This window comes from Xyrauchen texanus, chromosome 37, assembly GCF_025860055.1.
Source record: "Xyrauchen texanus isolate HMW12.3.18 chromosome 37, RBS_HiC_50CHRs, whole genome shotgun sequence".
Taxonomy (NCBI): domain Eukaryota; kingdom Metazoa; phylum Chordata; class Actinopteri; order Cypriniformes; family Catostomidae; genus Xyrauchen; species Xyrauchen texanus.
In genome coordinates this window covers 18,587,200-18,603,843 of record NC_068312.1, presented here as the reverse complement: position 1 = coordinate 18,603,843, position 16,644 = coordinate 18,587,200, and the positions used below count along the sequence as shown (strand labels likewise).

General features: G+C 35.2%; 1 protein-coding gene across 3 annotated transcripts in view; it reads right to left on the bottom strand.

The window, feature by feature from the left end:
* ipo11 (importin 11) overlaps positions 1 to 14,498 on the bottom strand; it is a 180,953-nt gene extending 166,455 nt beyond the window's left edge. For 2 of the 3 annotated variants that reach the window (XM_052107933.1, XM_052107935.1), the window contains exons 1-4: positions 14,408 to 14,498; positions 11,151 to 11,244; positions 4,667 to 4,813; positions 1,059 to 1,159 (exon numbers count right to left, since the gene is read on the bottom strand). In XM_052107933.1, coding sequence (XP_051963893.1) covers positions 1,059 to 1,159; positions 4,667 to 4,804 — 239 coding nt within the window. In that variant the 5' untranslated portion in view covers positions 4,805 to 4,813; positions 11,151 to 11,244; positions 14,408 to 14,498. The remainder of the gene's footprint in view (positions 1 to 1,058; positions 1,160 to 4,666; positions 4,814 to 11,150; positions 11,245 to 14,407) is intronic. The other variant, XM_052107934.1, reaches the window with a different exon arrangement.
* Between the last annotated feature and the right edge of the window lie 2,146 nt (positions 14,499 to 16,644).

The following is a 16,644-nucleotide window of genomic DNA, read 5'->3' as shown; positions in this document are numbered from 1 at the left end:
GACACATCTAGTTTCGGGCGATGGGGCCTTCAAATACTGTATTGTACATTGGGGGGGCAGTGCAGTCAAAAAAGTTGAGAACCACTGACTTGGAGTATGTCGTCAAATACTTATTTGTGCCAATATGTACATCATCCCTAACTGTGGTACGAATAACACATTTTTTTTACATTTTTAACAAGTGTCCAATTATCATCATGACAACACGCCCACCTTTGCAAATAATTTCGTATATTAAATTTTTTTTATACAAGTATGTGCAGCGACATTAACATTCAAACATCAGATTGTGCTAAGAGACAAATCACCCACTTAAACCACTGAGAACTGAACTCTTTTGTTCTATTTTAGGAGTCAAAATACCTAGCTGATCTCTCGTTAAGCAGAATAAAGCTGAACAGTTTTAGCGGAACTGTGATTTCTTTGAAGGATAGCAGCTCTAAATTCATTACACATTCACTGGTGGTCACAAGTGATAGAGGCACTAAAAGTAAGAGACCATCGAGTCTGTAAGCTCTAGGGGCTGGGCAATAAAACTAGAGAACTATCAAAATAAAAGTGTCAGGAGGTCTGTGGCAATTCCCAGCCTTATTGTTATGGCTAATTTCATGTTTATATCCATATTCTTAATTCATTGAATAGGCCTGAAATCTACCTTCTGTACTTAACAATAGATTTAGTAGCAAGGCCACCTCTCTCAGGACTTCATGTTAATTACATTCAGCCAACAATTAAATCTTTAACTCAGTCCCATAATTTTAATGATTAAAAAAGTACAAATAGCATTTCAAATAAAACTTTTTGAAAGGCACCTTCTTATAACCTGTGCAGTTATAATTTTCACTAAATTAGTCACGTCAATAATGCATTTAAAAAATATGTTTACATCAGACAGTGATGTGCTTAATGGGCCATTGTTAGTGGCAAGATAATTAAGATTCTGAATGTTTGCTTTGATATAAATGTGATAAGCAGTCTTTGAAATGAACGGTCACGCTTGCTCTTAGCTATGAAGGCTCTTAGAAATGTCAAGAAAATGCAGATGAAAATATACTTACTGGGGTGCGACTCTTCTCCAGTACCGATCAATACCATTCTTGAAATAAAGGACAGCAAGCCATCTCACATTGACATCCAGCAAGTGATTATTGAAGATGCTCTGAACAAGACAAAAGAAAAAGAGATGAACTTATAAACCCAAAAAATAATCAAACTTTGGGATGAAGTGAAAAGTTTCAAAATCTAAATCGGCCTTTAGAAAGTCTTCAAATCATTATTGCGATCAAAAACTATTTGTTTAACTGTTGACAGGCTGATTAAAATGCAACGCATATGACGGGATGCTGAAGAAAAAAAAAACGCATGACAATGAAACGGAGATATAGAAACAGAGAAAGTATATAGCTGCAGCAGCTTGTGCTTTAAAAAGGTGGGAATTTAAAATACGCAATATTTTCAAGAGAATTTTCAAGGTCAAAGAGTCTAACTGGTAAAGCATATCATGCTAATTAAAGTATTGTCACTAAAAATCTCAAAAGCAAAAAAATAAAAAAATCTAAATAAACTAGTCTGATGTTGGAGGACTAGTCAACATCTTATCCATCCCCTGTCTGAATTCTCTTTCCTTTATTCTGTAAGCGGCAACAGGCCAGCATATTAGTTTTAACAAATAATTCTAAATATGTAAGAACTTGAAATAAACATGAGGACTTTTACAGTCTCTGAAGTGAATCTATAAGTTAGTGAGGCTAAAGTCCAACACTCTGAATAATTAAAAACTATTCCACAGTAGTGCGTTTCAGGCTTAATTCAGCAAGATCTGTCTGGAATAGGAGTGGAGGGAGCGAGGAGCAAGCCACAGTGAGCGAATGCTCATTGATAAATATCTAGTAGCAGCTGTGTTCAAGAGGGAGCAGCTCAACCAGACTCTGACATAGGGCCACCATAACCTGAAGTCCCCACGCTCTGCTGCACAGACACTGGGGCTCATTTCACTCTGCCAGATAAAAGTCCATACAGAGACCCATTTCATAGCTAAGATGATGAGCCAAGGGTTATAAATTACTGAGCAATGTAAGTCTCCACTGCATGCACAAACAAGCCTTGTGACAAGAATTACCTGCCTCAATGATGCAAATGGTTGCTTACTGCATTCAAAATGTGGTGGATAAATAGATCAATAGACAGCTGACAAGTGAACATGACTGAAAAATCGTCTCCTCGCCTCTCAGTAATTCACCTCAAGGTCAGCAAAGGCAGCGTTTGGATAGACAAACAAGCCAAACGCAAGTCCATACAAATCAGGCTGATTGCTTGGGGTGACAGAAGAGTGACAGCAGTTTGGCACAAACACAAAAAGATAAGAGAGGCTGATGGAACATGAGAGATATTATTATAGAACCATTTAGTTTGTAGTCCTAAAACCTTGAAGAAAATGTGCATTTTCAAGCAATAGTTTCTATCGAGAATTTCAAATTGCTCTTTCAGAATGGCGGTTTTTGATTTATGAGTACATTGAGGTCTGCGGTTAACATTACTTGGATACATTCATGCTTTGTTCTACAACATAATTTATACACAATCATTCTTCATATGTGACATTTCAAGCCACATTAATGTTGAAGTGTGTAACTTTTTCCATGTTAAAATACTTCTATCCAAGCTTTATTTGCAGATACAAATATATATGTAAGCTGTTCATAGGTTTGCCTACATGAAAACTGTAATCACTGTGACAAAAACTGTTAGCACGGTCCGCCAGCCTGACACAGCCACACTGACTGCAGTGGCGCGAGTTTGGGGCAATACTATGCGTTCAATCAATGGGAGGTTTTGGCCAGTTGACTGCCCATTTCCCTATTTGGCCAGTGCTGTGCTGCACTATGTCTTACAATCGTTTATCTTGTTCATGTATTTTTAGGTTTTTTTATTTTATTTTATTTCTTTGAAACATTATTTTGAAAATTATTCTAATTTAAACTGTATGTAATGTTGTCTAGCTGGTTTTTTTTTTTTCTTTTATTGCAAGAATGACTTGTAATTGTTCAGTATTGATGATTGTTCACATTATTTTCAAGCAAAAGTGTATTTTTGAATACCGGTAAATGAAGATACATTATAAAGAAACTAACCTAACAGATTTTTTTAATAGACAACTTGATGTATAAAAAAACTTGAAAATGTTGGCAGGACGTTAAAAAATCCTTATCGTTGAGCCCTGATTCAGGGTATTTCTGAGGAGACAGGAAACTGTAACAATTAGATGCCCTGCGTTCAAAAGCATTTCATCCCCATGCAGCACAAAGGTCATTACTAATTTATCTGCACCAGTTTGCAAAGAGCTACATCCTGCCACAAGTGTAAAATATTAATTTCACCATGGGCCAAAAAAAATTAACTAAAGGTGAAGTGTCATTTCTGCACCACTAGTGGCAACAAAGGAAATTGCAAAAATAAACATAGTTTTCAAACAGTTTTCCTGAACACTATATTGGTCAGTTAAACGAATTATTCTGTTTTCAAGATCTCTGCACAATACGTTGGGATAGTAGAAAGTATTTAATCATTGAACTAATTACAAGCTTCCCTTTTAAACTCTTAAGTTATCTTGGTCTGAACGTAAGCAAAAGAAAGTAGTGGAATCCGTTAAGCAGGCTCTAGCACTGCTTATAACGCTGTCGTTTTGACTCAACCATCTTTTGAATGACTTTATAGCTTTAAATCAGATGCACAGATGTGTTTGTTTCACTTCTATTCAAAGTGCACACAAAAAGCACTAAATAAATATTACCTAACACTTAAAAAGAAGCACTTTGAAAAGTACTTTTGGTAATTTCGAATGGTTTTGGTTTTGCTAAATGTTGCGCAGCTTGCTTGCAACTTGCGCAGCTTGCTTGCAACTCAGTGTATATTGTAAAAAACAATATACACTGAACGCGAGCAACCAAACAAAACTAGAAATTTCCCATTTAAATTAATAAAGCGTAGGCATGGTGTTAATAAGGTATTTATTCTGCAGTGTGGGTGAGAAACAGATCAATATTTAAATCATTTTTTATCATAGATTCTCCTCCCTGCCCAGTAGAGGGTGATGCGCATTAAGAATGTGAATCACTAAAAACAGAAGGAGAAAGTGAAAAAGAAGTATTTAAGTACTTAAATATTGATCTGTTTACCTACCACACCAACCATATCATTTCAGAAGATCTAGATTTAACCACCAGAGTCGTCTGGAGTACTTGTATGTTGCCCTAATGTGGATTTTGGAGCTTCGAAATGTTGGCACCCATTCACTTGCATTGTATTGACCTACAGAGACGAGATAAAAATCTTAATTTCTGTTCTGCAGAAGAAAGTCATACACATCTGGGATGCCAGGAGGGCAAGTAAATCATGAGAGAATTTAAATATTTTGGGTGAACTTTCCCTTTAAGTATTGCATGCATTTCTATGTGTAGTCTACATTAAGAATATGATATTGCCCAAAACAAAATAATATTTTAATGTAAATTTAATTAATCAATTGATAACCAAGCATAACAACTACAGTCAAGAAAAACAGATTTTTTTGTCATAATAGTGCAGAACAAAATTACTCTATTAGGATTTCTATTGCAACCAGGTCCACTAAGCTGCTGTATTCAGGCTTTAAAGAGCAGACCCTTACCAGTAGCACAGAGTAAAATCCAGGCTGGGTCTCCCATTGGCGAAGCTGCTCCTCTGCAGGTTTCAGCACAGCTGTGTCCTGACTAGTGGCCTGGGTCAAAGCCTGCAGCACCACCGAGCTGGCGCTCTGGATATCCATTGTGTGAGACTGCAGACACAAATAGATCACACGACATGCCTCATTTAGCATTTCAAGAGACTAGAATATTGAAAAACTTCAAATTAACTTCTGCTACCCACCAGATGCTTTGTTTTGATTTTATTAAATAACAGCAAAACTTAAGACTAACAATGGTTTTGGAATCACCCTGGAGTTCTTATTCTCTGCATCAGAGCAGTGGAGTACATGGGCCTGTACTTAAGTAAAAAAAAAAAAAGCTATATCCAATAAGACACAAATGCATACCATTATACATAAGAAATTAAACACCAGACAGTTCCAGTCTAGTGTTCCACTCCTGCTATAATCTGCAATATAGTAACAGATAGTGTTGTCACGGTAACACAATTTCAGTAGTCAGTACCAATACCATTGAAATTTCAAGGTACTCTAAATAATTTTCGGTACCAAAGCAAAACACTAAAACAGGTTACTAACAACACACTTTTATTAACAAAGTTAACAAAACATTAGCAGCAGAACTAAGAACAAAAATATGCCATTGAGCAAGACTTTAATTTAAATATATTATTTTTGAATTATAACACAACTGTACAATGTATGCTTAAAGTATTTTTGAACACTTATATAAGATTTGCCAAGTTTTCACCAAGTAGCCTACTAAAAAAAAAATAAACAAGCATACAATAGAATTAATAAAAAACTATTTCCAAACTAATGTGCAAAGTCCTCTCGTATTAATAAAGCTGCATATTGCCATTTTTCTTCACGATAAGAAATGCAGTGACATATATTATGATTAAATAAGTCGCGAGCCATCGCGTTCTAATCTAGCTGCAATAAGGCAGTCTCTCTCTCCCCCTCAGATCGGGACGCACAACTCATTGAAGAGGCGCCGACCATTAGGTTTGCAACGGTATACCACGATGTACATTTGCTTGTCTACCGTATTGTGAAAAAAATTCAACCGGACGGAGAATCTCACATGCGCGGCGTGCGCATCTCATTTATTCCTTGTCTGCCTGTCAAACTCGTCAACTTGTGACACACGCACACAGCCGAGAAAAAGTCTGAGAGAAGTGAGGGGGTCTGACATGAGTGTGTGTTAAAGCAGTGTTTCTCAACTGGTCAACTGATCTATGGTTTAATGTGGCCCGCAGCTCATTTATCATAAAAGCGTTTTTATTTTTCATTGGATATTTCATTTAACTTGCATTGGGACCTAACGCGTCTCCACAAGCGTTTAACATGCTCAGGGTTGCCAGTTAAGAGACGAAACACCCTAAGTTTGAGATTTTTACTTGCACGAATTGGAAATATTCCACCTAATTTAATACCTACTTTGTGCAATCTGGCAAACATGCACGTCTCGCTTTCTCCTTTGAACAAATTTAGCGACCTGTAGTGCAATATTCTGCTCAAGGAAAAGTGTTATACGGCTACTCTGTGTCCATTCTTGAGGCTGCTTGTTATGTTTGGTGCTACTAATTTTGCAGGTAAACCTTCTCAGTGATTAAAAGTACATGATCTCGGCATCATTGACACATGGAGGGGTAATCATTGACATGCAAGCAAAAGCAAGCCAGAGATGAATATGTATATGTATTTTTATTTGTGCAAAGTAAACCCGCCCGCTTTTCGACAAACATTAAAAGTTCTATAAATGTCTTTTTTTTTTTTTTTTTTATTAAAACTGAATAATAAATTAACAGGGAAGTAAAGATTGCAAAATACATTCATTATCTCCACCTTTATTCAGTTAATCCTGATAGAAAAGTATCTATCTTTGTAGAGCAATACAATACTTTAGGCAATTGCAGAATAGTCTCACTAGTCACAGATACACTTCATAAAATTGAGTACACAAATATTTCTGGGCTTAAAAGATACAAAAACCAAATCAATGCAGAACATTGTATCTCAAAAGCAATACAATGTGGCCCCCTATGCACTACTTAAAGCCCGATGTGGCTCCTTTACCAAAACAGTTAAAAATATTAATAATTACTCACTTCACCTTTACCAATTTGACAAAATTTTATAGTTTCACATGAAATAATCTAAAAGGTATAATCTATTAGACCTCGTTTTATATCAACAGTGGCAGTTTTAGTACCAGGATACATTAAATACAGGTTGTTTAATCTATGGCAAGTCGACACTTGATTTCCAATATAAAATCTGTCCTGAAGCAAAACCATTTGAGAACCAATGAGTTAAAGTTACAGAGCAGCAGTCTGGCCTCGTTGTCCTGCATCTACAGTATATGCTAACTGTTAATAATCATAGGACATTACTTCAAAAGCTCACACTGCTGATGTTATTTTTCATTTAGTAGTTCATTTAACATGCTATGATAACATGTACACAAACATGCTTTAGTTATATAACATATTATAGTTACATGCTATTTTTATCATGTTTATAATTCTGTTTCTTATAATTCCATTAGCGCTCTTATTTTTTCTATTTATTTGTTTGTTTTCAAAAGGGAGACATTTTTACACATATGTAACAAGAGTGGACGCCGCATCATTCTTAAAAGTGTAACACATACTTCAATAAAATAAATGGTTTCAATTATAATTGTTTGCTCAAAAATAAATATAACTTGTTTTCACTAATAATAGTAAAGATTGCAACCGTTGCAACCCTACCGACCACACAGAGAAATGCCAGTTTCTGAGTTTATAGTTATTAACATGATCTGCTTCTGTATTATATGAACTTTAATAAAGCTATAATGCATTAAATATAACTGCATTTAAGATGTAACGCCGGGGTCTTTCCTTTAAAGAGCTCCGGCTCCACTTATTCCATAACGAGAGTGCTTCTGAATATACTTTTTTTTTTTTTTTTTTTATAATTCCCTAATACTTTGGGATCTACATAAGATGAAGCTGTGAAAGTTTAGAGTGCACCTGGACTGATCTGTGTAATTCTTCCTTTTCTCCATCAGGTGTGAACTGCAGTGCTACTCTCATGCTTCATCATTACAGTTTAATGTGATTTCATGTTACGTTAAATAAGATCAAACGACTATTCGACTACGAAAATTTTTCTCTTTAATTTTTTATTTTCGCCGTTGTCGATAATGTCGACTAATAGTTTCAGCCCTAATGCAAATGACAATATGCTTTTAAACTCACCTGCTTTAGTTACTTGAATTAATCTGGGTGTCTGTCTTTCAGGTGCTTTATTAAGTTTGATGTGTTTCCTCCTTTCGTCAGAAAATTGCAAAACCACTGTTTACAAATAGGTTTTTGCTGATCTATGATGTTTCCCTTTTCATCAGGCTCAAATACAAAGAATTTCCAAACTTGGCTTTTTCCACTTAATCTTTTCGACAAGATTCAGTTGAGACTCCGCAGCAGCTTTGCTTGTCGCCATCTTTTGCTTGTGAGCATTCGAAAGTTCCCTATTCAAGTAGCTGGGTAGACAAGGTACTCCGGTACCTTCAGAAATTCTAGTCTCGTAAAAAATGATTTGAGTACAGGTATTTTTGACAACACTAGTAACAGCTATAATGCGAAACATCAGTTCAACTAGTCACTGTGAAACACCAATACGATTGTTATTTTTGCTTCACAGAAATGTTCTTTTATACCAGCGACTATGGCTGTTTCTCAATGCTTAGAATGCAAAGAACAAATCAGCAGTCTTGTCTAGCTACATTGAAAGAAACAATGGAAGTACAGAAGGACGTGGAACACATCTATAAAAGTTTTGAGAAGTGCTGCAATATGTAGATTCAACAACCTTATATAAGTTTGTTATACATTTAAAATGTTCTTTTCAATACTTTACTGAAACTATAAAACAAAAAAAAAGTATGACTTCAAAATAAAAGATTAAAATTATTGTAAATCAAACCCATAACACTTTTAATTCAACTTAAAGGAAACCAAAATAATGTTTAAATTTATTGCTGAATATCCTATATCAAGACACTGGGCAGATTTCTGCATCAGTGCTGTTGTCTTTACTTGTCTTACTCGCACTCCTGTCTTCTTCATTAGAATCCAATACAATATTCTCTTCCCATCACATCTCAGCACAGAAATCACAGCAAATGCAGTTATAAAGTAACGGGTTGTAGATTTCTCAAATTACATAAAAATGCATAGAGAAGGCAAAAACTTGGGTTGATCAGTCCGCTTTTCAACCACAATATCAAGAATGAATTCAGGGAGAAATAACAGTTTGCTATTGGTGCAAAGCATAGGCCTAAATGGATAATTTTGGCCTAAGGGACTAGTCCAGAACACTGCAAAAACAAGGGTAGGACAGACGGCTTTTGGGGTTTTTCATCTCATGCACAAACAGGAAAATTTCCACTTAGGTTATGTTCATGGTGCAATTGACAAGAGTTTTCATTTTTAATCACTGGCAAATAATGAACAGCTTCTGTGCATGTCCCATTGAGAACTTAGTGTTTGTGTCCTGTTCTGCAGACAGACCAAATCGTTGTAAGCAATGCTTGGGGTTCAAACTTCTAGTTATTAGAGCAATTAATGCAACTAAAGTGTAAAAATGTATGAAAGTGTTTCAAGCAGAAGGTGGCAGCTGTGCTCTCTTGGTTCCAGGCAAACTTGTGTTTGACGTCACACTCAACCATCTATCTTTGGTTTGGTTCTCAGAGCTAAACATTTGCCATAGCATGCACCTAGTCTGAAATTAAAGGCTGTTAAAAAAAGTGATTATCTGTGCAAACAGCAAATCTATATCCTATTTGTTTCCATGAAGCAAGCTTTAAATTGGGCATGCAAAGTTGCTCTGTTTAATCAATCTGTAATAATCAGACCAAAACAGACCAGCTTCTAAAAGTGCAGCTAGTTCAGGGGCCCGTTCTTCGTACGTTGATTAGGGAGATAAATTGATTTAATCGTTGACCATTTGGCCCGATCCTTGATTGTTACGTTTTTTGAGGAATGTCTCGGAGTTGCTGCCATGGCAACACGTCTGGCGAGCAGGCTTATTTAACGTAATTAGGATTAGATTGCACCTTTATAAGCAGATGTGATAGTGCATGTCTGTCCCAGACTTCCAGTCATTGCATTACTCTTAAGAGAACACACTTTTGAAGCAGATAAGATAGTAAATCTAGCACAATTATATTTTTTATTAACAATTTTGAATTTAATAAAATAATAATAATGCAGATAATAACAGATACAGACCATTTTTCTCATTTAGAGGTACCACTTTTCTGAGGGAGTAATCTACTCTATTTGTTTTAGTTGTGAGGGAGTAATCTACTTATGTTTCCCATAAAGTCTTGTTTTTTTTCTAAAACAATTTTCATGCATAAACTTTAGAGCTATCTGTCTGCACTGATCTTGGTTCTTAGCACCATCTACAGTTCAACAAATGCACAAAACTTAATGAAAGAGCTATGTCTCCATTTGTGCCACTAGAAGTGTTCAAGATAGACAGCCCTCGTACATAATAAAAAAAATCCTATCATGATTTTCATTGTTTTCCGGCCAAGAACTCAGGCTTTTAAAAAGAGCTTTTATGTCCTCACACATTTGTAAAGTTCAAGTTGTAAAGTTACAAACAAAAGTGAAAAATGTTACACATTTAATTTATTCACAACTCTTCAGCCTTTTCTCTTTATTTTGTCCACTTTGGCTGCGTTTCCTTTAAGATTACTTTCTGTTTGAACGGAGTTAACATGAATGCTACGGCTCTAAAATTAATTAATACAGAAATATTGTGTATTATAAATGTAACTACTTTACATTTACAATGGTAAATACATACAAATATCTTATATAAGTGTATCAAGAAACAAATACATATTTTTACTAGTTTATGACATCATTACATTGGTCTCTCGTGTTGCCAAACAATCACAGCATTGCCGATCATGGTTTCGAGTAGATGCAGGTTTCCTTTATATTAAACACAGGAATGCGCATTTATCTAAAACAACTCAATCCAGACATATTTATCAAATCCACTCATGTGTTTGAAGAAATAGCTAGAGATGAATTATCATGAATATGGCATATCATCTCATTTGTATTAAGCGACGTATGAAGAACAGGCAAGAGCACAGACAACGATTGTTTACTCCATCAAAAAAGGACAAAGATTCTGCTCAAGATTCACGTACAGATGAACAGTATTTGACTGTCATCTGGCTTTGAGGAACTGTGGCATACATTTCTCCGCTCTTTATGCCATGATCATGATTTAAGCTATGTGACAAAAAAAGCCTATTTAAGAAATAGTTCAAAGCCAGGAGAGAAAAATCTGTGAAATAAAGTGAAATAAAGCATTCTCAATGCCACATAGCGCCATTTTCAATGTATTTGATCAAGTGTTTCCTATTTATACTACAGCTCCAGCCACTTACCTTTATTGTTTTGCTAATCTTAATGGTGTGAGGTCTGACAATATATGCCACACAGCACTGGGCACATTTGCTATTTCCAAGCTTAAAGGGAGTTCTATGGAGGACAAAACATGCCAAAACAATAAATAAATACATAAATAAATACATGTAATAATAAGAAAATAAATAAAGGAATAAATGTCTTGATAAAACAAATTTAATTCGTTTTTAATTAGTTATTCCTGAATTTATTTTTGTATGACTTTTTTCCTTTATTATTTTCTCTTTTTATTTATTATTTTCTCTTTTTATTATTTAAATCATTCTTTATTCTTTCATTTGTTTTTTTTATTATTTTTTTCCCCACATGTATTTATTTCTATATTTAAATATTCCCACATTTATTTATTTTTGTATTTATTCTTACATTTCTGTCTCTTGAATGATAATGATGTGGGCTTGTCCTGCTTACCATTAGCTTATTGTAGATTGAAGCGTGTGCTCAATTACTCTTGACTTGTTTTGATGTGACGTTAGGTCATAGCCATATCGCGTGTGAACTATAGCGATTTGTGGGGCTAAAAACATTAGAGCTAAAGTCAATCAAAGATGTATTGGTTATACAACAATCACAAAATAAATGGGGAGCTGTTTCTTCAACAAAAGCACAAAATGAGCAAGTTTCATAAACGATATGATTTAACCTTGTCCTTATCTTTTTTTTCTGCGTATATAACTTCATATTTTGATGTCTGCAAATCCATAATATTGTTTTCTGTTGTTATGATTGTTCATTGTAAAAGATACAACCAAGCTTCATTTCCCTGATCGTTTATGCATGTATGTATACATCTGCAATAAAAAAAATGTAAAAATCTATAGCTGACTCTTCACATGTATCTAGATAGTTGCGCGACATGCGAATGAAGTCGATAACCATGCATCAAATAACTATGTTTCATTTAGAGTAGTGGTGCTTATTGATGTTTTAGGAGAGCTGTATGCTGGTATGAATGTCACAGCACATTCTAGATTGTTAAACTCTCTGCAAAATGTTTCCCTGCACATTCAAAATCTGTGCGAGTCAGAAGGTGCTAAGGTGGAACGTCCATCTGTTCCCGATAAGTACTATTGAGCTCTCATCCAATGATGCACTGGAGCTCCGCAAGGACCACCTCCCTCATTTCCATGTTGCACACAGAAAATAAATACATGTATAAATAAATAAATAAATAAATATGGGAATATATAAATATGGAAATAAATATATGTGGGAATAAATAAATATAAAAAATTAATTAACACATAAATAAAAAAATATGCAAAATAAATGAATAAATAAAAGTTAAAAAGAATAAAAATAATGTTAAAATTAAATATAGAGGTTGAGTAAATAATGAAAGCATTTTTATTTTTGGGTGAACTCTATGGAGGCCCAAACCTGCATAAATAATAAATGTAATAATAAATTCAGGAATAAATTTAATTAAAAACAAATTCTATTTGTTTTATCAAGACATTTAATCCTTTATTTATTATTACATTTATTATTTATGCAGGTTTGGGCCCCCATATAGTTCACCCAAAAATAAAAATGCTTTCATTATTTACTCAACCTCATGATATCCCAGGTGTGTCTAACTTTCTTTCCTCACCAGAACACATTTGAAGACAAACAGAAATGAGTGAATGAGATTTCTCTTTTGAAGCTCCAAAATTCACAGACATTCAGTGTAAAAGTCATCCATATGACACCAGCTGTTAAATTAATGTCTTCTAAAGCGACATGAACACTTTTGGTGCAAAAAAGAGAAATATTTAAGTACTTTTTTAAACTGTAAATCATGCTTCCATTCTGCAGTGGTAAGCACGCGTGACTTAATCGCATTTGAAACACGCGAGAACTGAGGCACATGTGTCACAGACAGAAGAGCACTGTTTACAAGTCGGGAGGAACACTGTACAGTATCTTGGTTGCTTTTGATCCATATTGATCTGCTTCTTTACTCACAATGGTGCACTTATTCAGGATGCCTCAACCGAGAACAGAACGTGAGATTATGTCCATAACATCTCAATGTGAATACATCACACAAGAGAGACCGCTTGTGGATTATAGTGAAAAAGTATTTGAATAATATAAAAAAAAAATTTTCGCACAAAAAGTGACCATGTCACTTTATAAGACATTCATTTAACAGAGTCGTATAGATTACATTTATGCTGACTGTCTATGATTTGTGGGGCTTCAAAAGAGAAATCTCATTCACTTGCATTTTAAGGACCTACAAAGCCAAGATATTTTTCTTCAAATGTGTTCTGATGAAAAAAGAAAGTCATAACCACCTGGGATATCATGAGAGTGAGTAAATAATGAGAGAAATTTCATTTTTGAGTGAACTTTAAGAGGCCCAGCTCTGCAAAGGCTGCAATTAACTGCCAAAAACTAGTCTAAATTGGCTGCCATGGCAAATATCAATAACTTACAATTTACACATGAACTAAACGCAGGCATAAAATCTAGGACCACCTGCTCATAAGATAAACTAAATGGAAAACAGCATTTATCATTAAACATTCTTACAAAAAACCTTTGCTCTTAAAATGCAGAGGTCTTGAGGAATCCACAACCCAAACAGTAGGCCTATCGAACATTAATTCTGTCCAAGTAAGAGCTCAGTAATAATTGAAACAGCATTGGTAGACAGAATGCATCATATCTGTTCATGCATTTGTAGTAATTGTTCACAACTGTACATCATGACTGCAGCATGACTATGATGTCTTAGGGCTTCTTCTTGGCCTGTTGGTGCACGCAACCAGTCAGCTGTAGCCTATATAAACAGCACGTCTGCTATATGACCTACAGCACGAGAGAAATGCTGTAGTACGTCGTTTCTGCTTACAAAACAACTGAATAGGATTACTAATGCTAGTGGAAGGTCCCGTGTAATCACACTGCCAGTGCCAACTCCACCTTGAATATCTGAAATAACGACATGGATTGTTATTATTTATTGTCATTTGGTGATGATACCTAAATGAAGCGCATATTGGCCAATCAGCCGTTATGTGTAGTCCTAAATATAATATACACTCGAAACAAAACCGGTGAAACATCTAGCACGTTAGCTCAGTGGCTAATATACACTACACGAGCTTCACGAATGTTGGCCTAAGTGGATAAAAATGAAGAATGTAACATCAAAGATTATTAAAACTGTGTAAGCTTTGAGGTACCACACCATCATTTCAAGCTAAATATCTCGTTGACGTACCTTCTGCAAATATGTTAATCCCAGGTGAGTTCAAAACAATTGCGCAGTCAGCTCTGAACACAGCGCGCACGTTGTTGTGAGGATGGCGCCATCCACAGTGGCAAATGTCGCGCGAAAATGACGTAACAACAAACCTTTCGGAGAACTCGATGACCACAAACTTTTCACCTCAGAAGAGACCCATTCCAAAATTCGTATTCATTCTAATGCGTTTTTGTTCAAAATGTAACATTGAAAATGCTCTCTGTCACTTCTGGATCGTTTGTATACAGTTGTATTTAGGAAACGAGTGCAGGTTTGGTTAAAAGAAAAAATATGTTGTTGCTGATACATTCTTATTATACATAAAGTGGATTGTCTATTACGTTTTCTGATAAATAAATGTTATCATATTCGTGAAAGATTTTTTTGTCCGATTTTATCGCCTTCACTGTTTATATTAAGAAAGAAGAAATTATAGAATGAATTACAGAAGCCTTGATAAGATCGAAAAAATAATAAAATAAAAACATTGAAGTTATTTGATTAATTTTTAAAATATAAAACCCTTGAGATGTCCACCTGTTATTGCACTCAGTCTTTTCTTGTTGTTTTATTAATATTATTGTTGTTGTTTTATTGTATAGAGACATTCATTATAGATTGGTTGTGTTGAAAGTACTGTGAATACTTTTTATTATTATAATGGTTGTTTTGGTTATTAATCAGATATCATTTTTTTTTTTTTTAAAGACTTAATTTTTTTCTCTTTGATTTTAGAAATGTCTTAATCACAGAAAGGTTTTATTGTTGTTGTTGTTGTTCCAGTTATTTGCTACTATACACGCGAGACATTAAAGACTACCAAAGTTCCAACACAATTTAACCCGTACTTTAGGCCGTCCAAAGTGTTAGTGAGTCATAAATGGAAAGTAGTCTAAATAACCAATTTGGCGAGGAGTAGATTTGTTTGGCCCGGTGAAAACGTGTGTATAGTACATTTTTAAGAGCATTCCTTGTAATCATATCTGTTGATTAAAAATAATTGATAGGCCTATCTATCTTAACATTTCGTGTGATAGTCAGAACATGCGAGGTTGTAGTTACATTGATTGTCCAGCAGGTGACGCGCATGATGAATGTAAGTGGCTTATAATGCATCCGACCAGCAAGAAATTCAGCAGACAGGCGGGAGCGCACGTGTGGAGCGTGTTTAGAAGGGAACAAACGGGCTGAGGATGTCTCGCAAAGGTTGCATTTGCTAACATAAAGTTTAGGGCTAGTTTTAAAGCTAAGTGTATAATTTCTTAGGGACTTCAAATAAACACAGTGTAGCCTATGTCTGACCCTAACCCTATCTTTTCCAGCCCGACTCTGTGTAATAGAGTTTGGGACATGGGCTGTGGCCAAAAGATTGACTAATGGTCTGAGAGTGGTCCGTGGATGAGACTAGGTTTTGGGGGTCGTGATGAATGGGTGTGTAATCACGCAAATATATTTTTATCTGTCTCTGGACAGACTGAAAGTTAATTCTGTGTCACCGCTAGTTTCCCAACTGAGGGTAACTACATTGTACCGAAAATCAGATGTCTTTCTGAATAGGAAAGATCAGTGGGGTGATGTGCTAACACCACAACTTTTTGTTTTTAACAGTCAGTTACCAGGGAAAGTCCGCTCCTTTTCTTTTCAGAGAAAGAGTGGGTAAAGTAAGCTACCCAAATCACAGTGTCATAGTTTTTTTTTTCCTGTCTGATTTGAATCTGGGTCCAATGCTGATAATTTAAAAATGCTTTGTTAAACTTCATGACTATTGTTTTCAATGTATGTTCCCAAGCAGTTTGTAAATGTGCAACCAGTAAATTATTATTGAATTCATAATCCTATAAAGAGTGGGCGAACTTCTTTCTTCAAACAAAACTTTTAATTTGTATGGCACCTGATACTGTATTTAATTTCAAAGATTGAATTTCAAAGGCAGTTTCTCGCATTGCCCCCAGATGTACTATGTATGTGCCAGCATGTTGTATTTTATGAGCAGGTAAGTGGGTTTTCATGCTTTAGTGGTCAGCGGTGAGCTAGACAGTATTTAGCTGATCTGAGGAGGGCCTATTGGCAACTGCGTAAGAATGTCCAATTCAGCAGAATTTACTAAGAGAAGCAAATGCTGCCCAGCAGACAGAAAACTGATGAGATCAAATTCAGCTCTAACTCTTTTATAGAGAAGCTTGCCAATCGTGTCAGGGAGGCACGTGTTTCTT